At 39.2% G+C, this 23,836-nt stretch overlaps 1 protein-coding gene across 2 annotated transcripts in view; it reads left to right on the top strand.

The window, feature by feature from the left end:
• Window positions 1–1,673: 1,673 nt before the first annotated feature.
• Window positions 1,674–23,836, top strand: part of LOC127370258 (netrin receptor UNC5D-like) — a 150,238-nt gene continuing 128,075 nt past the window's right edge. The window contains exon 1 of one of the 2 annotated variants that reach the window (XM_051412172.1): window positions 1,674–2,148. In XM_051412172.1, the coding sequence (XP_051268132.1) occupies window positions 2,064–2,148 (85 nt within the window). In that variant the 5' untranslated portion in view covers window positions 1,674–2,063. The remainder of the gene's footprint in view (window positions 2,149–23,836) is intronic. The other variant, XM_051412171.1, reaches the window with a different exon arrangement.

The following is a 23,836-nucleotide window of genomic DNA, read 5'->3' as shown; positions in this document are numbered from 1 at the left end:
TACTCTTATTTCATTGTTAATCAGCAGCCCGTGGTTTTTATCACACACACACACACACACACACACACACACACACACACACACACACAAACACAAACACACATAAAAGACAAGTTAAGAATGTTTTCCGGCTGCTTCTGTCATCTCATGGCATGATCAGTCAGTTCAAGATGGAAGGATTAGAGTTCAGTACAGTACTAGCAAGTAAGTGTTGTCATTTTGCAACCTTTGATGTTTTCACAAATAATAAAACCGACATGTCCATTTAACAAAAGAACAGCATTTTGGCTTGTTTCTTATTGTTTTCGGTCTGTCAGGTAGCTCAATAGCCTTAAGGACGTCCCAAATATTTAATGCACAGTTTATGGCTCCCTTTAGAAATATTATCAAGCAGTTAACCTTGCCTGACAGGCTGACCCCAGGCAAGAACTCTGGGAAATGAACCACTGAATTTCTGGTCAATAGGGTAATTATGTCAGAGAAGGTCAAACTTCAGTGATTTACATAAAAAACAAACATTGACACACACACACTTTGAATGGGATATCCTATCATGTTCTGATAAGCGAGTGTGGAATGATTCTGTGGAAGTGGATACTGTTATACTATTATTAGAAAGCTGTATTATCTCATATATTTCCACAGCAGTTGATAACAGAGCGATTGATGGCAATACTGTCATAGTAAGCGAGAACAGCAGCTCATAGTGGTGGAGTTAAGTACTGTCCTTAAGGACAGTTTTGAGGTACTTTACTGGAGTACTTACATTACTTGACATTACATTTCTTATGTAAATACTGTACTTTTTACTCCACATTCATCTGACAGCTATAAGTGACCCTTCAGAATAAAATGTTCTTTCCAAACATATAATACCGTGCATTGTTGTTGATTAAACTACCCAAATGCAAAGTCACTACAATAAGTACTTATACTCAGTATCTGTACTTGAGTAGAATTCGAAAGTATTTTAATTATGCAACTTAATACTTCCAAATACCATTAAATGTTGCATTTTTTACTACATTTCTTTGACAGCAGTCAATATATATAGTTACAAACTTGATGAGTCTAATAAAATATGATACATTGTTAGACAGTAAACTGAATAAAAGTAAAAGTAGTCGGTACTTTTACTTTTAAAAGTACTTTTTTGAATTCATACTTGTAATGGAGTGCTACTTTTACTTAATGATTCTTACACCAATATAATTAATATGTTAGAATTTAGAATAATGTTAGAACACTAAATATACATTTTGCTATAAACAGATGCATGAAATAATTTGGGGAAAAAAGGACATTTGGAAAGAAGTAGCCTAATTTAGTTTAGCTACTGCCTGCTTAACTGCCAATTGGACACAAATCAGAGGCCATATGTTCATAGGCTGCAGATAAGCATTAATTAGTAAAAAGGTAATTTTCCAGACAACGCCACCGGCAAGAGCTCCAAGGGAATGGTGTCGATTTCACTGACCATAACTGGTGTCCAGAAAACAGGCTTGGGTGCAGCTGAAAACGGGTTTTAAAAAAGTAGAGAGAGAGAGAGAGAGAGAGAGAGAGAGAGAGAGAGATAATTGAAAGACCTTGTTTTCTTTCATCTGATCATCACAGGCGCGCGCACAAACACCCGCGCGTGTGCCCACGTGCACACACGCAATAATTTCTCAACAGGTCCACGGAGGTTTGAACAAGACCTCTGTCACTCTCTCTTTACGTCTCTATCCCTCCCTCTCTCTCTCTCTCCCTCCCTCCCTCTCTCCTTTCGAAAACCCCCCAAAAGCTGTTGCCTCGCGCGCGCTCTGTAATTATTCCACTCTCGCGCAGAAGAGTGCCGACTGCTGAAAGCTCCGCACCACTTTCCATCTCTTCCCTCCGCACTGCGATTCTGTGAGGTGACGGCTCCTTTCCTGGCGGACACTAAACTAGCCCCAAACACCTGGGACAGAGCGGTCGTCGGGGCTCGGAGTCGCGTGTAGAGGCGCCTCGAGCGGACGACAAATGTTCGAGACCCGCGGCCGGTGGCCCCAGACCCGACGGGGAGGGAGACGAGCAGAGCAGTGATGGGACAGTTTTCGGGAGGATGCTACTTGAGTTTTGGCATCCTCGTGCTTCTCGGTTCGCAAGTCCCGACCACCTTAGCAAGAGGTAAGCACAGATATACTGTTTGATGAGCTGAATGGGTTTTTACCCGCATGGAGGGGTCTCAATCCTCCAGAATAAACTAAAAAATAAAAAAATAAAAAAAGATGTGTGTGCCTCCACAGACAGCGTTTGGAGCTGTGGTTTTAGTTTGGCTTCTGAAAAGTGATACACCAACGCAGGTGTGAAGTGTTTGTGTGTGAAAAAGTGAGATATTTTTTCAGCTTGCATTTGAATTAAGTTTGAATTGATAATACGCCACGCGCTGGCTGAGCGCTGTTTGACCGGTGTGTGTGTGTGTGTGTGTGTGTGTTTGTGTGAGGGGGGGTATTTTAGAAGATGAGCGTTTTTTAAAGGTTTAAACTGAGTCGGGTTCCTTTTAACGCACTGCAATTAAGCTGATTAGAAATTCAAAATCAGTTTGGAGAGCAGTTTTGTTCAGCCTTACTCTAAGATGATGCCGCTCTGTTGGCCTTTGCCAGTGTGCATATCTGTTCCATATCGTACCCATAGCCTGCTGTGCGAGTAATTAGTGCGTTTCATTTTTCTTTTTACATTTTAACAGCTTAAAGCCACCACATGTGGTGAAGGTCTCTTTAACCGCGTGAATCGGTCCACTGAGAAGTTGTTCTTTTGAGAAATTATCAGTAAAATGAGAGAAAATTGGTCTATGTCGCATTTTGCTCACTTAATGTAATTAAGCCCCAGCTATTGTTTCACAGTGCACTCCCAAGGTCGGTTACAGGGAGGTGGTTGCTTGAGGGGCAACTTCTAATTGATACTGGTTGCTTTGAAATCTGAAGATGCTTTTTATTTGAATTTTGCAGGCACGTGCAGAAATTTGATAGTAATAAAAGGTTAGTGGATCCGGTGGGTATACAAGATGGGTTGTCCTGTGGGGGATACCCAACTACCAGTTTTATCAAAAGTAAGTGTGCTGTAAAAAAAAAAAAAAAAAGCCTGGAAGACTGAGATGATAGGTAGTGTTGAAAAATAATTCCACTTTTTCAGTGAATTGATCATCATGAGATATTTTCTTTTTCCTCTGGTGAGTGTATCCTGACCTATTGACATCCATTTAGCGCATGGCAGTGTAACAAAGAAGCATTTGCAATTCAATTAGTTAACTAGCCCAAAGGTTTTTTATTTCTGCATCCCAAGTTTGGAAATTAGCTGCAACTTGGAAATTTGCATAGCATAAATATTAGATTAAGGATATTTATCTTAAGGGCAAGTTTGCATGTAGGGATCAGGAGGGTTTTTGTCAGTCTTTTAATGCTGGCCTGAGAGGCGTTGTGTATACCCTTTCAAAACTGGCTGTATGTGCTATTTACATGTCCACCGTTTTCCACAGGGGTTACATTTCCATGTAAAGCGTTGCATGATGTTTGAAAGTAGTGACCTATGCTTGGCAGAAAAAAAAGCAGCAATATTGTGAGTGCGTGAAAGTGAAATGTGCCTGTGTGTGCAATATGCAGTTTTCACAAGCTGAATAGGTATAAGTTGTTATACATCTGCCAGGTTTTAAAATGGGGCCTGTGTTTACGATGGCTCTCTGCCAGGCTGTAAAATAAATATTTATGTTGTGCAATAATATGGATGTCAACAGTCAAATACTTTATGCAGAACTGAAATGAGATGAAATGGAAAAGGCAGACTGCACAAAAAAACGACTAAATAATGTAAAACATGCAGGCCGGGCTAAGTTATGAAGAATGGTTGAAATAAAAATTCTGTTCTCTTGCCACATGCATGTATAGACTCCCCTACAGCTGGTAATTTAATTATCAATTAGAAGCTGGGTTGTAATTCAGCAATCCAGATGTATTTTTTATGTCTTGCAAGGACGGGACTCGGCTATCACTCACCTGCAAGCATACCATTTAAAACGCTGAGAGAACACAAAGTGACGATAACAGACTTACCCCAGAGGAGAAACCTCGAATCAGTGCCTACAGGTGGATTCAGGGAGGAGATGGGGCCGATGAAATGTCGAAATAATGAGCGAAGAACATAGCAGATGTGTTGCAGAGTGATCAGTGAAGCGGCAGTGTTGGCAGTGAAAGAGTGAGCGAGTGCTTGGATATGTTTTAAGTAGAGTGAGTCACATGAGTGTTGCTGCACAACTTGAGTCATCCGTGTGAAGAACCGTGGCTTTGTAGGCTTCACTGTAAATTAATTTCTTTGTGGATCATTCATGTTGAAAAAGAGCTATCTGTGATTTCAGAAAATGCTCAACTGCAGCAAATCCTCACAGTTTAGAAGCTGGAGCAGGTAATGTTTGGCATTTTTTACTTGAAAAATGACTCGACTAATTATCTGCATAGCTGATCAACTAATCAATTAATTGGATGATCCTTTAATTTTTAGTCAACCCTGCTGTTAATACTCACTGGGGTGCCAAATGTTTAAACCCTCAGCTGAAAATAATCCGAAACATATGCAGATTAATGCATTTACTAGAGTAAATTTTTTTTTTTTTTAAAGATTTACATCTTGAATTGCCTAGTGACTGGGCTTTGGGCCACACAGACAGGGTAGGGAAGTCAGAAAGCACTGAACAATGGAAGAACACATTGCTGGTTTTGGTCTTTTCATGGGATTTTTCAACAGTAAGAAAAATAATGAGAATAATGCCAACCATATCCTTTATAATGGGATGCTTGACTTGCATAAACTAATTGGACAGACTGCTTGATTTGAAACATCAGTTAGGACCTAATAGTATATGTACTATAAGGTTATCAGGGTAAAATCAATAAATGTACCTTTGCCCTCTGACACTGACATGATAACACTGTTAAGCCATGTAACTGGTCAGCCTGGAGCAAGCCACCACTCTATCCACATGCAAAACAGGAGGAGAAGCACCGGGCTATCGTGCTCCATGACAGATGTCCGATTGACCTTAGATCATCGTACAGTAGGGTAGGTTAGGTAGGATGACTGCCCCTCTAACCTTTCTGCAACCTGAATGTCATGCAGAGTGCCGAGGAAAAGCATGGTAGTTTCAACAATGCAGCAGCACTGCAAGATGCTAGCAAAATACAAAGTTTCATTTAAATTTAGGAACATAATTTGGCTTTTAATTTAATTAGATTTGACAAGCCCTTAGTGACCGAGGCTCGGAGCTGCAGCCCATTGTAGCTATTGTACCTCCTGCTGCTTAAAACGCATCTTGGCTCAAGCATGGCATAAGTGAAAAACTCAAGATAGAAACAGAGTGAGAGAGGAAGAAAGGGCAACAGAGTCATCTCTGCCATGTTTTATTTATCCCAAAAAAAAGATGACTGCCAGACTCTTTCTCAAGCTCCGGCTTTGATTTAACTGACATTTCACATGAGATGAATTCACGAGCACAGCTGGGCTGGTATTCACCGTTGTTTCTATTCTGTAGGAGATCGCATGGTGGTCATATTGCCCAGTTTCACTATTGCATTATTGAAAGGGAACCCATTTCTCTATCTAACCCACCAACCCCCTCTCCCATCATTTTTCTCCACATTAAGAGGGAACAAAGCTCACTGGCAGCCAATCGAGGCAGGAAATATTGTCTACAGTGAAAGCTACAAAATCAAATACGGGGAAAGTATTGGGAATGTTATGCACAGAAAATAGATTATGCTTAGAAGTAAACACTGACAAATGAATGAGAGTCCTGGTTGGACAGAACTACAGTTGTAATCAAATAGCTATTGTGTTTTTTTTTTTGTCTATGGGATATTGAGACTTTGGAATCTGGTCAATAGATAAGCTTTTGTACATGATATTCCCAGGAGAGGTAGGATTGATTGGAACAAAATCCTTTTGTTTGCTCCAGTAAAAAAACAATGCTTTCATTATAAATCTGTTGATGCAGCTTCATATTTGTTCAATTCGATTGTGGATATATATATATATATATATATATATAGTAGATTAATTGAGGTCCATCTCCTCCTCCATTAAGTTTTGTCTTTATTGTATTGTGGAATTATTTTTATGTAATTAGATGTGATTCCTTTTATTTAGAATCAGCATTAACCTGGGATGTCCTGATCAAGTTTTTTTTGGCCCTGATCCTGATCCGAGTCCTTTAATACTGGGTATCTGCAGAGTCCCATCTGATACTAAATGACACAGCGGCTCTGGCCTGTATACACATAAGCAACAACCTGAAAATGAGATAAGGCAGGACTTGATTATCCCAAAATACATTTTTGTGCCAAAGATGCTCAGTTGCTCAGAATTTCCCTCTGGATAAATAAAGTATCTATCTATCATCAGTATACATAAAAATACTTATACACATAAAACAGCAAAAGATAGACAATGTTGATAAAAGATCTATCTGGCACATTCAAATAATAGCTGTAGCCTACACTTTATTTTTCACAAACTACTTGATTCAAAGACTCACTGTAGTGCCCAACTGTCTTGAGGGTCCAGTATGGAGGATTTAGTGGCATCTAGGGATGAGGTTGCAAATTGCAACCAACTGAATACCCCTTGTGTCACCCTCGCAAAGGCAAACCACCTGGGGTTGTAAAATTCTAACCTAACTCTGCCAAATGGTTTGTTACAACAAGGTACCAATTCTTAGGATCAGCTGTGGATATCTCTAGCATATACAGTAAACAGTTACATACTACATAGTGATCATCATTTATACATGTTGCATGTGTACTCAATGATTGCATGCATGCATTGTAATGTCTTACCATAGTGGCTGTACGCCCAAATGCTGAGAGAATGACGGGGTGTCAAATGCTGCCATTTCACTTACCTCCTGCAGGTTTGCCTCTCAGCCTTGTCTCAACAGCCTTGAAGCGTTCTGTTCGATGAGAGCTAGCATTGCCGTCATGTGTTTTCTAATAACACTGAAAGGGAAGCCTTGGAGATAACTGCACATCCACAATGCACCATTCAATGCCTCACTGGCTAACTCAAGGGCATTGCCACAAAGGCAAGATTCACACCATACACCATTCACTTCAATGCCAAACACTTCAATCCCCCCCCCCCTTCTCTCCTCTCGTAGCTCCCAGTTTGTACCAATGGTAGCAATTTTGTTTCCACTAAAGCGCTTTTATTTCATAAATACCCCATCCCTTCATCCATTCTTGTTGTCCACTCCTCCCATGCAATTCCTTTCGATGTAATTTAGTTTCAGTGGATTGTTGCAGTGACAAATGTTTTGGTTCTGGTATCATTTCTCAACTCACCTGACTGAAGGAGAAAGCAAAGCTGAGCTTGGAGAGGCAGAACGAGGGAGCGGGGGATGTTAGGAGGAAAAAGCAAAGGGAGGAAGAGAGAGAGAAAGACAGATAGGAGGGTTACAGTGCAGAATACTTAAGTATCTTATGTTATCAGTAACTGCCACAGCAGTTTGTCAGTAACAGCAAGCACCTGTCACTGCTCTCCCTGATGAATTAATTTCAAGAGTAATCAAAAGCAAATACATATTTAATGACTTTTGGATTAAAGTAGGGGTTCAGTGTTTATTTATGTGTGATGTGTTTATGTGCACTGTGTGCCACAGTATTTTGACATGCAGAGGCGAACATGTTCATGCATCAGTTTTGATGTCATGTGAGAAAAAATGATGAATCAAAAAGAACGGATTTAGACATCAGCATTAATGTTATCTTTTTCTTTTTTCTTTCTGATTTTGTCTCACCAGGGAGACTTCAATATCCAGTATACCATAGCACATGGCAATATTGATGTGAAGCTTATTGGAAACACATCAAAACTGACAAATGTAAGAAATCTATAGGGGTGAACATGTGATTGATTTCCTTGTTAGTGTACTTCAGAACCGACACAGCCCTTATACTGTATACATCATGAAAGATATGCTGTCAGTGCTGTATATGTGGTAGTCATCAACCGTGTTCGCTTTGACATTGTCTGCCTCTAATGGAATGAGACCAGCAAGTGTGATGGTAAATGTTTGAGGAACATGCAAAACTGACACAGAAGTGTGCAACCCCATGCACAAATACATGTTCTGAATGCATGCACTTGCAAATTGTTGCCATTTAAGATGAATTTCTGTCTCATGAACACTGTTGAACGGCTGGTTAATGGTTGAGAAGTTGTTTGGCTGGTTTGTCCACATTTTATGAATTTAAGAGAGATTTGCTCTCAGTCTCCCTTTAGCAAAAGAAATTCAGATAACACCTTAAGCTACAGAAAAGGACTACGCCTATAGGATACGCTATATGTCATGCAGCCCTGTCTGTTCTCAATGGCCATTTGGTGCTTTTGTGTCAGAGATGCAGGATGTGTTTTAAGAGTCCCTATTGGCTTATGAAGCCTACATAATACCTCTCTGTAGTCATGTGTGACTGTATGTTGTAAAACCTACAAAGCTCTGTCATTCATGAAATAAAACAGAAAGTGGAAGTCCATTGTTCTTTGAAGATGCCTTCTGTGTGCTTCAGAAGAAATGCTCAGCTCTGCAGACAGTGGGGAAAGATTCAGAAGCACTGTCTTTGAGAAGTGCTAAAACATTCAAATCAAAGTTGAACCCAGAGATAGAAAAATGACCCAGTAAACAGTTATGTATTTTCTTTAAAGATATAAAAATATCAGAAAAACGCTAGACCTATGGTATACTGTGTTAGGTTGTGTACTTACATTATCCCAAATGTTCAATGTCAATGTCCAACACTGTTTTTTAAAACAGAACTGCTTTATTCTGTGGTTTTTTTTGTACTGCCAACTTGGCTCCCGGTAAAAACCTCCTAAACAATGAACGCTGAAGGAATCCTGACTCGGAGTAGCCGACTGCATTGACAGCAATGGTGGTAAAGACAACAGCTCCAATGATCCCACACTACTTCATGGCATCATCAAACTTCTTTTCTTATTGTTTTGATGTGGGAGACCCCCATAGTGGTATAAATGACATATTGTACATGTAAAAACACATTCCTTGAGTCTTCAAAAGCAATAAGACAAGATTGACAGTATTGGTATCGACTACTAAATTTCTGGCATTGTGACGTCACTAGTCAGTCAAAATAGACTTCAGTTCCCCCCAAATGGGATTCTAAAAATATATATAAATAATCACTAGAATTTGATTTAAAAAGTTTAAATCTACGTATTATTCCACTGTTACTCTCACTAAGACCTTTTCATTACAACACTTTTGGATAGAAAGCAGTAGAAGTCAGCAACACCTTCAGTACTGTATGTCACCAGCATTTCAGTTTGTCATCATGTTTCTCTAAAAATAAAAATAAAACACGCTAATGAAGCTGAAAATAAGATAATAATTAAGCTTAAAGCGTAAACCTGAATAGTAAATGCATGTTAGTGATTCACCTCATAATTAAATTACTTTTCAAATTATTATACCAAAGTATGTTTATAGTTATTATGTCGACTGAATGTGTACTGCCACTATCGTGTCCAGAATAAATGATTTCACCATGCTGTAGGCATCGCATCTGCAGCTTTTCCTTGGAGACAGCTTTGGTAGGAACATTAGTGGTTTAGGGTAGAACAACATGCCTCTTGCTGAGCACAAAGAGTAAACTCCATGGGACAAGAGGCGCACCTGCGTTTGGAGGAGCTGTTTGAAACCACACTATGATTCACTGCACCTATTCTCTCTATTTACCTTTGCTGTCTCTTTCTTTTTGTTTTTATTTGACAGTGAAAAGCGGGACTTATTTGAAGAAGGGCAGCATCTTCAATAATAACAAGTTCAAAGATCAGTCAACAGTCTGTGCAGCTCATCTCTCTGCTTGACTGCTAGATTGTCCCCTTTGCAGGCCTCCTCTATCCCCTGTTAGACCCTTGCAGCTGTGATCTGCCAACACTGGTCAGCTGTCCTTCCCTTCCTTGGCCATCACTGTGACAGAGTGCAAAGTTTCTCTTCTCTTTCTAATGCTCCACCTGACTCTAGCCCTCCCTCAACCCTGACCACTTACCCACCACAGGGTTCATAGACTACTATCTGCGAACAGCAGTCATGCTCTTACTTCTTGAAGTATGTTTATCTTTTATTGTTTTCAGAGCACCAAAGCTGTCTATTTATGTTGTTGATTGTTGAAGAATCATCACATAGCTTTTCATTTCCATTTATTCTATTGTTAGTATTCACATTATTCTTCTGTATTTGTAGCTACATAACCTCCTGTAGTCTTTTCCTGATGGCTAGTCCCATTTGTTCGATATGAATTTGAAGGAGAAACTCAAAATTCTATTTGTGCTACTGATTTACATTTAAATGAGAATGAATTAAGCATTTTTAAGACAAAAAGTGAAAAAATATGCATATAACAAATTTTATTTACATTCTTTCTGAGCAGTGTTGAATTCCTCTCCTCTTGCGTATTGATGCTGGTTAATGACTTGAACAGTTGAATTTAAATGTTTATCCATACGTAAGGTTGTTTTTTTTTCTGCTCTCCGAGCACCGTTGCAAGGTTATGCATGTGTTACTTTGATGAGGTTCCCCTTCAGTCAAGGACTCTGCTTTGTCATTAAGATAGATAACATCTATTCCGTGCATCGATGTGGCTACATTCATTTAAAGACTACTTTTGTTTCACCTCACAGACAGCAGAATCAATATATAGCTTTGCCTATTTCTGCTTCATTTCATCTTAGCTGGTTTGGACTAACTCAACCCCAGAGCTGAAGACAATACAGCAAAGTCAAGGGTCCTATATTACATAACTAATATTTAGGAGTTAAAGAATTAATGCGGCTGTTATTTTATCATTATTTACCAGCAATTTCTCTGAAGACACAATAACCAACAATAAATTTATCCTAACCAGTATTTTTGTGCAGCCACAGTCTGAATAGCTTACTGTATGCCTCCAAGCTATAGAGCTCCACTGTCATCCAAAAACTATTAAAAACACATTAAAAAGCCATACTGTGGCACTGGGTGATATGCTCTTTTATTGCAATCAACACAACAAATCCATGACATAGCTTGGTGTTGGTCAGATGTCACACTGGTGCACCCAGTTCCATATTTAAACTGCATTGCTCATTTGACAAGCACAATAAACCCATTTCCTGTTCCGACACATTAAGAGACTTAAGCAGGCTAAAGTACAGGATATGGTCTTTCAAGGAAATTTCATTTGACTAGATTATAATTTCATTAGATTATTGAATGAAATAGTTACATTTCCGCATGTCCACGTTGAACATAGTGGTGCTTGAACTAACTGCCCCTGTATACAATAAACCTTCATTCACCTTGAGGGATGTTGTTTGCCATAGATTACTTTTGTAACAGCACCACTTTGTTGTCAAAAGTCACAGTAGAAATAGGTAGTGAAATACTGCGTATTAGGGGGTAGGGTAAGATATGTACAGTATTTCTGCTGGATGACTCCTGCAATTGTCAGCCTGTCGTGGTCTCCAACCAGAGCATACACATGTACTGACAAGATCCATATTCAAAGCACTGAATTGTAGAAGCATCTGAAATTGAAATGTCAGGTTGAAATGAACATGCCTTGAATTAGAATGTGGAAATAGAAAAGAAAAGCTATTGTACAGAAGCATCTCGTGTTGACATTTTTGCGTGCATTGTGTTTACTGACTGTGTCCAATACCTTGATACCAGATTTGGTTGGAGTGAAAAGCCCCGGTTTTCCACAGAAAATGGTTAAGCTTTTCCTCTGTCATAATGAGACTGCTGCAACAGTCTCATTCTCCCACACCTAATCAGTTATCTTGAGATCTTCTAATGTCTAGGTATCCTTCTCCTTTTCCTATGTATGTGTGTGTGTTGTATAGCTGTAATCCAAAACAAGGCCTGATAAAATGAGAGGATAAAACCCAATTACCCAGTAGGCAGTCCTGAGTCATCTCCCATTTGTTCCAGCCATTTTCTCCTCTGTCTACTCCTCTTTATCTGGACTTGTATGGTTTACTCAAAGACCACCCCAGCTGATTGTAATCTGAAGGTGAAAAGAAATGAGATAAAAAAAATGTGAAGTAGAAACTGAAGTGATAGAGTGAGCTAATCGATGCCAAGCGGCTTGCACACTGGGATTCTCTTTTCTCTTCAGTATAATCTTCCAATGTGATAGTGAAGTTTGTGTGCGCCGGGTTTCTGAGGGGACCAATTAAGGAACGGCAGGGCAGGAGCCTGAACTGCTGGCTCTCCTAATAGCCTACAGGCTGGAGTGGTCCTGATCCATAGTCAGTCAATAACACAAGCCTCCCAAGTCTCAGCCAATGAATGCCAACAATCAAACTCAACATGGCAAAGGAAAAATAATAGTCAGGATGGAAAAAATTCTTTCAAAACTATCTTTATATTTGTCACATTGCACTAACATGTTTTGGAAGGTAATAATAATTGTATTTATGAAGCACAATACAAAGCCCTTTCTAGAATAAATTATGTACAGAATAAAAAATTAAAAGTCAATAACCCAGTTCTACAAAGAAAAAGGACATAAAAAAGTATAAAAACAAGACAAATTAACACACATACTAGCACACATGCACAGTGAGAGTGTATTTAAAGCTCAAAAAGATGGAAAATTCCCTAATCCTCTAATCTTAGTAAACTGATGTCATGGTTAATATACCCCAATGCTGGACAAACCTTTTCCATCCCAAGACAGCTAAGTGTAAGACAGGCCCCAGCAGGCTCTTGACCTTTGCAAAAGATTACAGATTTTGCCATCTTTTTGAGCTTTAAGTACACTGTCTATGAGTGTATGTGTATACGTGTTCATTTTTCTTTGTTGGATTCGGTCTGTTTTATGTCCTTGTTGTTTGTTGTAGCCTTCACATACTGAGGGACTATACTGCTGACATTAAGCTCCCTCTATGCTGACCTACAAGGTGTTTGATAACCTACAGGAACAGCAGGTTTGTTTTTCAGGGCTAATGGAGAACACTCCCAGGACAGAACAGAAACCGATGATGTCATGACCCATCTCAAAGGAATGTGTTCGCTCTTAGCTTCTCCCCGAGATGGGGTAGAGTCTATAATGTAATGTGACTGCTTAAATTTAATCAATAGCCATAAATATCATGTACCAAGTTCTTCAAACACACAGAACTCTGAATTACAGGTCTGTGTATGTTTCTGTAGTGGATATTCTGTTCTACATTACATGAGCAGATTTAGGCTGCTGCATTACATTCTGCAGGATGACTCCTGGAGAATAATTGCTGTTACTTCTTCTCACCAATTTTCAAAATTTCTTGTCTACCTGCTGCTGATGTAAAATAGCTTTTCTATGGCTCAGGAGAAGGGCTTAGGGCACTCATTCCTGCATTACCACTCAGTAACATGGAGAAGAGTTCAAAAGAGAGGGTTATCTTTAATAAGAAAAAACAACTATTGACATTGAAGACAGGTATTTTTAAGTTTGGTTGTCAATTGAAATATAATGCTTGTTTTGTCCCAGTGTCTGTAGAGCCTAAAGATATCTGTATTAGTCCATTGGTTTCTCTGTCCAACACGGTGGTCCAGAGCAACATATCTCAAAAACTACTGTCCACAATGTCTTGAAATTTGGTAAGCATTAATCTCTTTTATTTGTGTTTATGTGTTGAGATTTTACAGATGGACATAAAAATAAATTGTAAACTTTTTTTTCAGTTTAAGCCATTTTCCACACGTTTGCACACAGCATACATCGATATACTAGTAGAGATGTTTTGATGCCATTTTCTCCTTCCCGATACTTATTTGGATACTTGAACTTGTTGCCAGTGCCCAGTAACCACAGTGATCATGCTTACCATTTTTTCAGCAGCGCTTTTCATGGCCCAGTGCTTCTTACTGTCAAATATTTCCCACATTGTCATTTGCTGCTTGTGCTTATAATATAATATAATATAATATAATATAATATAATATAATACAATGTAATATAATATAATATAATATAATATAATATAATATAGTATAATATAATACAATGTAATATAATATAATATAATAAAGATTTGGAAGCTCTGGTTTCATTGTGCTTGAGAGAAGCACTGCTTTGACATCTACGCCTGGTTTCATATCATTTCCACCTGTCTCTTTTCACCATAACGAATATGGGCATATTTTTGCAAGTCCATTGTTCTTTCGACTGTGTCATTTCTTTACAGCAGACCATTAGCTCCTTCTGGGGAATATTGACTATATTACTATGCTATTTTGTTAACTGGCAGGAGAAGCTGTCTAACTTGCTTTTACCTACTGAGATTATGACAGCCAGCTCTTTTGTGAGATCTTGCACAAGTCTGAAAGAAAGGAGTGACAGAAATGCACATGTTACAAGTCTTGCTTGTTCTCAAAGTTAAGGACTGTAGAAAAAAATATAAAGTAGTGCACAGGCTTCCCTTTGGTTTATGCCTTATATTAAAGAGGTACTCCACCCTAAAACGTGTTTTTTAAGCTGTAAATGGAATTACATGAATATACTGTGATGAAATACATCAATGCTGGTGTTGACATTATTACCAAATGTATGAAAATCTGCATTTTGTGGGTTAAAAATAGCTCAACATGCCCTCTACTGAACCTTGTAAGTCAAATGCAGAGATAAAGTCGACCGTTTGGGGCGAAATTCTAATCAGAGGATGGCAGCCCATCTCCCCCAGTCTCCACTTTGAGTCTGTGAAACCACTGTGCTCATTTTCAAATGTATACTGATTACGACGCATCATTCACAAGAGCTTATGCAATTTTTTGCTAAACCTATTGTTAGTATTTTTCTATTTTGGCATAGTGGTTGCAGAAGCAGTAGAAGCACCAACAGACTGTTATCTTTACCATACTCTGATGGGTCCCCTCCCCCCACAGACACACACACACACACACACACACACACACACATACCAGAGAGTAAGCCTCTGAGCCCTTAGATTACCTACAAAATAGCCGCTAGCTCAGCTACAACACAGGTACCACACAGAGTGTTTCCAGCGTGAACACAGAGAATCTCATAGCAGCTGTTCATTAGCTCTGACTACCAGCTCGCTGTTCCTACTACTCGCTGTTGAGGCCACGCCTCCTAGTCACGGTCCTTCGGAGGTCTCTGATGCATTTTTTAAAATTTAATGAGAAGGAGAGAGCGAGCAGAATTGAAAGGTCTAGTTACACTTTAAATTAATAGTTGAGGCGAGATACATTGCTAAGCTAAATACTGCAGACGTTTGTAGTTGTCTGTGAGGCTGTGTCTGAACCTGCCATGTTGATTGCCACAATACTATTTGTGAGTGTTTCTGACTGTGTGTGTGTGTGTGTGTGTGTGTGTGTGTGTGTGTGTGTGTGTTGATTCTCTCTAGTATACTCAGTGGAGTCCAAGAAATCTCATGTGGTCTAATTGTGTTTGTAGGTGCTATTGATTTGACTGCATCTGTTCATTATTGTCTTTTCACCCTATACCATCAAGAATTCATCTCAATTTATGTCCCTTACCTTCATTCGTCTCTTCGGCAGTATTTCACATAGCTTTTTGATCCTTGTTCGCTGAGTGCTTTATATGTGGTACAAAATGTCGAGCAAATGTAAGATGCAGCAAATATTAGTGTTTATCAGGCATGTGTGCACCTGTGCAAAGTTAATTTTCCGAGTCAGCAAGTTCTTACAGTGTATATGCAGTACAAAGGGAGCGCATGTAATTGTCAAGTGGGCAACAGACTCTTTATTTACCATCATTCTGATAGATAGATACTTTTCAGCCTCCTTTTTATATCTGTTCTCCATCTGCTCTGTATCTCTTTCCTTCATTCACCGACTTTGCAAAGGTGGATAGAGCTGCATTTTATGTGGTCCACATGTGGTAATGGCCTGAGATGGGTGTCTTGTTGTAGCAGGAGGCCCGGTGTTTGGGTGCCCTGTGGTTCACGGCTTTATGTCTACTTTCTGCTTTTTAAAAAATTTTAAGCAGATAACTGAATACATTTTTCTCAGTATGTGCGTCTGTGTATTGTGTATTGCATATATTGTGTATTGTGTACGTTCACCTCATACTTTTTTGTTAGTTGATACTGTTTGTATTGAAAGGCTGACATTCACAAATGCCTGTTGAGGAGCTATATGGCTGTTCCACAAAGGACTCTGATGAGCATTTTCCCCTACCTTAAGAGTATGGCTACGTTTCGACAAGTAAACATTGTATTACTTGTGCTTTTGTTACTGAGAGAACACAGTCATTATTCTCACGAATGAGGGCAAGTAGTCAGGCAGACAAACAGTTTGTTTTGTATTTGCACAAATTATTCATTGTGATTTTTCTAGTGAAGACAGTCCCAATAGAATAGTTCTCAGATTACAGTTATTCCAAGACACACAAGGTCGCCACCAAAGATTTATTTGACCTACATTATGTTCTAATGTTGGGGTGATATTAGAACGCCATGGGCCTACTATATAGCCATATCTGTATGTAACCATTATTATATAAAGGTGCAATTCAAACAAACCATCAGTCAGATATAACCAGAAATGTAGCCTAATATGTTTTGTTTTTTACAGTCTCATGTCTTGAAACATGGACTGTTAGGCGACTAGCAACAGTTTTAAAGCTGCTTAGCCAGTCTGACGAGTAAAGGAAGGCTGCCTTCTCGACTGATGAGCTAAAACAAAAGAAGCTGTGGTGCAAGGAGACTCATCACAAGACGAAGGTAATTTACAGAAATGCAAAACTCTGAAGGTCTGGGCAGCTGTGGTATGAAAGGGACTGAAGTGACAACACCCAGCATAAACACGCAATCACTCAAAGGACAAAAGAGAGAGAGATCACCATGTCACCATGACAAGACAAAGATGTACAAATCCAGGACCTGTCTACTGTGCATGTTGGCTTCCTTCTATGGTTTATTGCCACACTTAAATGGAACGGAACCGTCGTTAATGTTATCAGTTACACCTGTGCTTTTCCTGCATGACAAGACGCTGTAAGAAATGTCAAAGCCACATTTTCAAAGATTGAACAGTTTAGGCCCAACAGGGTTGAAGCAAACTTAAATAGGCTTGTCTGTACGTTATTGATTTATTTATTATTTGTGAGTTTCAGTGGCAATATATATGTTATGTTGTTAGTTTTTTAACAAATGTTATTGCAGTAAAGACAGAAATTAATATTCCTTTCAGGCAGAATAGTACACAAAGCACTTTACATGTGGAGAGACTGTAATGGCTGTATGAAAATGTGAATCCTTTGAATGAAGATAGCTTTGCAGTAATAGGTCTGGAATTGTGTTGTACTGCTTGCTTCTCTTTACTCCTTGTTCCATTTGTCCTTGATGGCTTGGAAAGAACCACTAATGATTGTTAAGTAGCACTGTAGGTGCCTGTGTGGCTTGTTACTATAATACAATAGAGAGAGAAAAAAAATACATTGCACTATTTTAATAATTTATACTGTAGGAAATTATAAATTACAAAAAGAATGCAGATGATTTATTCCCCGTCTACTCAAAACTATATTTTGCTTATTGTTACTTCACTTGGATTTTTAACCTTCAGTGTGCAGAATGATGTTTGTGTTTGACAGGGTTGTTTTTTTTTTAACATTCATCTGCTGAAGGAGGAAAGTTTGTTTTTGCTCACCTTAAAAGTGTCCACATGGAAGCATGTTTGAAAGCCAGTTGGGGTCCAAAATGCAACTTACACAAGTTTGATGTGGAAACTTGCAGCCTCCAGTGCAGAAACACTGAGAATGGACTATTCTGTGAAGTAGGAGACATCTTGAGCCTAGTTGTTAAACTTGTGAAATGAAAAATATTAGCATATTCATACAATCAAAATTTTGAGGGAGAAGGAGTAGATGTAATTTTAAGGTTTTCTTTGCGAAGTAATTGAACATTTGTGGAATATCAGCCACAAATTATGATTAAAAGCAGAGCATTTTTGTATGTCTTAAATCATGTCCAAGAGCAGAAAATTGATTAGAACATTTATTCAGAACTGAATTGTAATTACCCTGTTGGCGTTGCTTCAAATGTACAACTGTTTTTGGTTTTAGCCCTCTGTGTTCACTCATAAAGAACTGCTGTAAGTTTGCCACAGTACATCAGAATTATCAAGTGCAACATAAACATGAAACAGACTGTAGAAGATAACATTTTGTGACTATAACTACATATATGAAAATATATTCATATAGCTGTATTTTACAAGAACAACTGCCAAAATTTTTATCACATCACGTTTTGTCAGAACAATAAACTGGCAAATAACACTTCACTAGTTTATTTACACCGAAGAAATTCTGTATCGCCTCATAAATTAAAGAAAACTTTAACTGAGAAGTTCCCGTTCTCTGCAGCTTTTGCAGATGGTGTTAAAGACAGGTGGTAATAACGCATGTGAAAATTTAAACCTGTTGTCATTCTTCAAACCTGTCTGAGGGTGAGAGTGAAACAGAAAAGCTCATTTCTCAGTCATCTTCTCCTGATTTGAACCATAGCCGGTGATAAGCAGCAAAGACAGTGAACTAATCTGTTCCTGAACCCTCCTTGTTTAACCTCCTTGATTGAGGACAGTGCTTTGCTTGTGCATTATGAGGATGGCATTGATTACAACTGCAAGGTCATCAAATAACTCCATTGATAATTCACGACTGCTACACAACACTGTTTCACTTCCACCTTTACATTCATGTCTCTGTGAGCACAAGTTCCTATACTTCCCCTTTAAAGGGATAGAATCTGTATATAGCATGACTCCATCTGGCTCCATTGGTCCTCAGAGCTTCTGAGCTGCTTCCCCGAAGGGAAATTTAGGTCTTCCTTTATTTATGTGGATGACCTGGTTCTAATGGCCCAGTCAAGACAACAGCCTTTTGTAGTCCTGTTACTATTATCTTCCTATGGCCCACGTTTTCAGTGTGTCACTCATGTTGGTGTGTCAGTCGTGTTGAGATAATTACAGTATAAATGATCATTTGTAAAGGTGAGTTTGTTGCTAGTCCAAGTTAGTACATGTTCTAATTGCTCTTCGGCTCAGGTGTGGATTTTAAAAGTTTGTCTGTTCTGGAGTTCTACAGACTGTACGAATCTTTCCATCCTCCACAGTAAAGGAAGATAAACGTTATTATATTCCTTGTCCCAAGTAATTCTTCCTTCTGCAAGTAGACATCTCAAAATCCCTTGATGGTGAAGCTAACACTATGGTCCAATCTGCATTATAGAAGTAGTTAAGTAAGTTTGGCAGTCAAGTTATTCATGCTGATGGGACAGAAAACTATTGTGGAATAAGCTAGACCTCAGTGATGTTGGTGGACTCCTAACTAGAGGTGTAAGACAATATTGAAAAATATTGTATTGCAATATTTTGTTTTGTGATATTACAACGTTTCTAAAAAACACTGTATCAGTTTTTATGATTGGACCCCTAACCGTAAACTAAGGAGTTTGGGGTTGGATGTTTTTTATGCATATGGACAGTGTTTAGATTAGATTAGGTTAAATTAGATTAAAATAAATCACAATATATCGCAGTATATTGAATCATAACACTTGTATTCAGATACATATCGTATTGCCAGATTCTTACCAATACACAGCCCTACTCCTATTCAGTGAAGCTGAATCATCTCTCTTTTTTTGGTATCATGTTTTTCATTCAGGAAGGTGGCACAAGGTGAAACCTACACTGTCTGCTGTGGTTCTGGCTAACATCCCAAGGACTCCCTTTTTGGGTGATACACTCAGCCATACACAATATAGTCAAAGATGATAAATACACTCTCCCCACCAACGTCCTGTTTAAGCATTTTGGCCACAAAATAAGCTAATGGGCAATATCTTATTTGGGCACACACCGACAAGAAGAAGGACTTATGTAGACACAAGAAGAGTTTAGAGACAATTTAGTAAGAAAATGACAACTTATCACTGGCCCACATTCTAATAGGCAGGCAGCGTCAGAAAATGTGGCAGACAGCATACTGCCGGGAAGCTATAGCAGCAATAGTTGATAGGGACCTAATAGGGAAACGAGGAACAGGTGCGCAAGCAGGTGGCTAAATCTGAAGACTGTCAGGGTGGGAAAACAGAACAGGCGCGACAAGTGGGCAGGTGAGGAATAACAGAGTCCTGGGGGAAAGGGCGACAGCGCAGGCATCAACATAACGCTTCTGAAAGGGACGCTCTAATGTGCACAGCTCTGTCTGAGGCTGTTATGCAGGTTATTTAAAGCAACCTGTCAGTGGATGAAGGAGACATTAACCTTATTAACCTAACATGACTCAGTGCTTTTGTACTTCGTCCTAAAATTGACATTTTCGTTGCAGTTTCTATTATGTGTGTTTGCAGCTATATTAAACCATATTTGATATGGAGCAGGACCTCCAAGAAATCCACCTCTTCTCAAAATAAATATAATTTTATGTTATTTTTATGGTATAAGCCACTCACAAGAGAATTTATGATATATAGCTGTTCCTTAAATATAAAAAACAGAGGCACATATTGCTCTGCTGGTCCTCTCATATATATATACCAAATCTGCATAGTTGATAAATGGTATCCCATTTCATTCTAGAATTAACTCTATATTGCATTAGTAGTTTAATTTAGGAACTGTGCTTTTCATTTGTGTTTGTTTGTTGTTGTGGTTTGTTTTAAACCGAGTAAAGAATGTCCAGTAGAAAGTTTAGGGTAAAAGCATGACACGCGAATGCTGAGGCATTATGAGACGACTATGAGGCAGTGTGCCTTGGTGTCTTTTGTGCTTAGTGGTCAAATCCAGTCCTGTTTTATCAGATCTAATTTTCCACAAATACAGTATATGAATTTTAAATTCAGAGAAGTACATGCCTAAAAGCTTTGATCCCCCTGCTCTTCTTTCTTCTCCCTCCCGCTCCTCTGCAGGTAGCAGAGCATTAACCTTTTGCCAGTGCTTTTGAAATGAGGGCTGGGGTGGTGGGAGTCTGGTACCCTTACAGTACATCCCCAGTCTCCAATGTCTCTGCATCTTGCCACTGTGAACTTCTTTATTCATGCAAAAATGAGGGTTCAGTAAAGGTGGCCTGCTTTGATCAAGGTGGCTCTCTCCCCAGTAGCAACTGATAGCAAACAAAAGGTGCAAACATCTTTATGTGCACACCAGAGAAAGGGAAACCTGAATGCAGCGTTAAAGAATAGAAAACTGGGGTTTCAAATGAAGGTTTGCTGTTTTTGCACTTTTTTATGTACCATAAACTTTGAGAACGCGAGCAGAGAGTACATTGTATAATCTCTTTTTAAGCAAATGAATTGCTTTGAAAAATGAATGCTTATACTCTTGTCAAGACTTATTTCCCCTTGAATTTCTGATGGTTTAATTAAGTAAAGGAAATTAAGTTCTATCAGACCAAATCTAGGCTATAGGCTTCTAACTACAGTAGCTTGGAATTGGGCAAGTGTGATGTCTTTATGATTTTAAGCACAAGGCTTCTTCTTACACACTGATTTGACTTTTTCTCTCCTGATACCGACAGCCACATTTAAAATCTGCATAACACTTTCCCACTGTTTGAAACTCATAGAAATCATTCCTATGCAAGTTCAGGCTGTCACTAAATAGAGATTTCCCCATACCAACATCCCTTCTAGGCTCCAGCATATTTTAATTACGTTGATGTATTATATGGACTTTCCTCCCAAGAAGAACGACAGCCGTTTAAGCAAGTAGCCCGATAAACAACATATGTTTACCCTCAAGTGACAAAGCTCTCTTTTGGCCGAATTATGACGGGAGCAAAGGCAGTCCAGTGATGATAGATGGATGGATCAACAAAACATCAGACTTTAACACGAGAGACAGCTGTTTGTTTCCAACCGACCGCCAACATGGGCTTTTTTTTTTAAGCGTGACCACTATTGTTCCATTAACTTCACCACGTATTACTCCTCCATAACCAAAACATTTTTCTTAACCTAACAAATTGATTTTTGTGCCTAAATCTAACCAAGCCTTAATCATTAAGCATTGCCACACTCTAATATTTATTTATAAAATATATTTTACAGTTTGTTTTTCCAACAGTGATTTTTTAATGGGTTTGCAAGGCACAGACGGAAGGCACAGACTTTTGATCTGGACAATTTATGATGCATTAATCTTAGTTGAATTTTTTTTACATATCGTGACAGGCCAGACTCAACATCCCTTTCAACTTGTCTAATACATGTACCACACATGGTTTGCACATTAATTAGCTTTTTTTGGACCTTTTTAGCTTCTTTTTTTTTTTTTTAACCTCAGCTTGCTTTTTTGTAATTTAGGTAGTAATTTCTCTACATGCCATTTAACCAACCTCAGAGATAAACTTGTTCCATCAGTCCATTCCTTGCTCATGCCGGGAGTGTGATAGTAAGAACAAAACAGTGAGTTCTTCTAGCTGAGAGTAAGTCAGAGCTGTGTAAATGTCTTGTGGCTGCAATGCAGTATGGTCTGTTGAGCAGCAGCTGGTGAAGAAACTGATATCTAACCGCCTTATTTAATGAATTTCTAGGTGGATGTTCCTTCAGGTTTCTGCATATATTGGACAAAGCAGTGCCTGCTACAAAAATATTCAGCGTCGTGCTAAGAGCGAAAGTAATGTCACTGCAGTGTGACAGTCTCAGTAGTTTCATATCAGTGTATTTTATCGGCCACAGGAGACCATATGCTATTTAATGAAAAGTAGCATGGTTCAGATTTAGGATGAGTGTCCCATTGCTGGGTAATTGCCTCTGAAACCCTGATGAACCACCACAGAATTAAATGCAGCTATAAAATCTCATTTGGAATAGAACCCGAAGGAAAGTGGGATCATAACTATGTCAGGGGTGGATGACAGCACACTAATATTTTATCCGAGATAAAAAGAGAATGATGAAATTATGAATCTAGCTCATCAGCCATCTGCTGTCTCTTATTTCATTGTGGGCCTATGTTACTCTGTGACACACATTAGAACGCTGATGGGTAGTGAGTGTGAGAGCTCAGTCTAACCTTTGGGGAAAGGCTAAGAATAAACACTTCAATAAACCGTTTTTGATGGCTGGTAGCTGTTGCTACCTGGACATTCAGACAGTGCACCAGTGTGGAAAGGTCACTTGTCCCAAACATATGGGTAATTGGGCCTAAAATACCACCTGGCATGTTTTCTTCCCACAAGGTGTACTGGATTCTGTGAACCTTTGCAAACATCCTATTAGGTCTTGTACCATATAGAAAGACAAATATGTTCGGTCCATCCACATGAGAATAGTTCAATACATGCCCAGCATTATTTTTTTAGGTTCAGCAGATATTATGGGCTCTATCTTGCAGACCAGGAAAAACCTAGTCTAAAGTCAGTGGCGCTTATTCAGATGCTATTTTAAGGGCGCAGACTTGAGGGGATGCGCCTGAGAGGCAGCAGCAACATCGCCACCCGGTTAAGACGGGGATTAATACTTTGCCGCATCCCGGACAGTTCCCACTCCAGCATGTCAAACCCGGTTTGCTGCAGGAACGGGAGGTCCTCCGGTGTGTAGTGGGTCTGGATCCTCTGCTCCTTGGTGTTTGCGCCACTCCCGCCTCAGCTGGCCCTTGCGCACTGCTCGGCCCGTGCGCACTGCTCCCGAGGCCAGGGTCTTCTTCCTGCGAAGCTGCGTTACATTGTTTTGATTTATTGTATGGCTGTGTTACATTTATTTCATGTCAATAATGTCCATTCTCTGTCTTTTACGGCCCTGACGAGAACGTCGGTCTCCTCAGCTGTGAACCGCTCCTGGCGTGCGCCTG

This window comes from Dicentrarchus labrax, unplaced genomic scaffold (genome assembly GCF_905237075.1).
Source record: "Dicentrarchus labrax unplaced genomic scaffold, dlabrax2021, whole genome shotgun sequence".
Lineage (NCBI taxonomy): Eukaryota > Metazoa > Chordata > Actinopteri > Moronidae > Dicentrarchus > Dicentrarchus labrax.
This window is presented reverse-complemented; position numbering and strand designations above follow the sequence as displayed.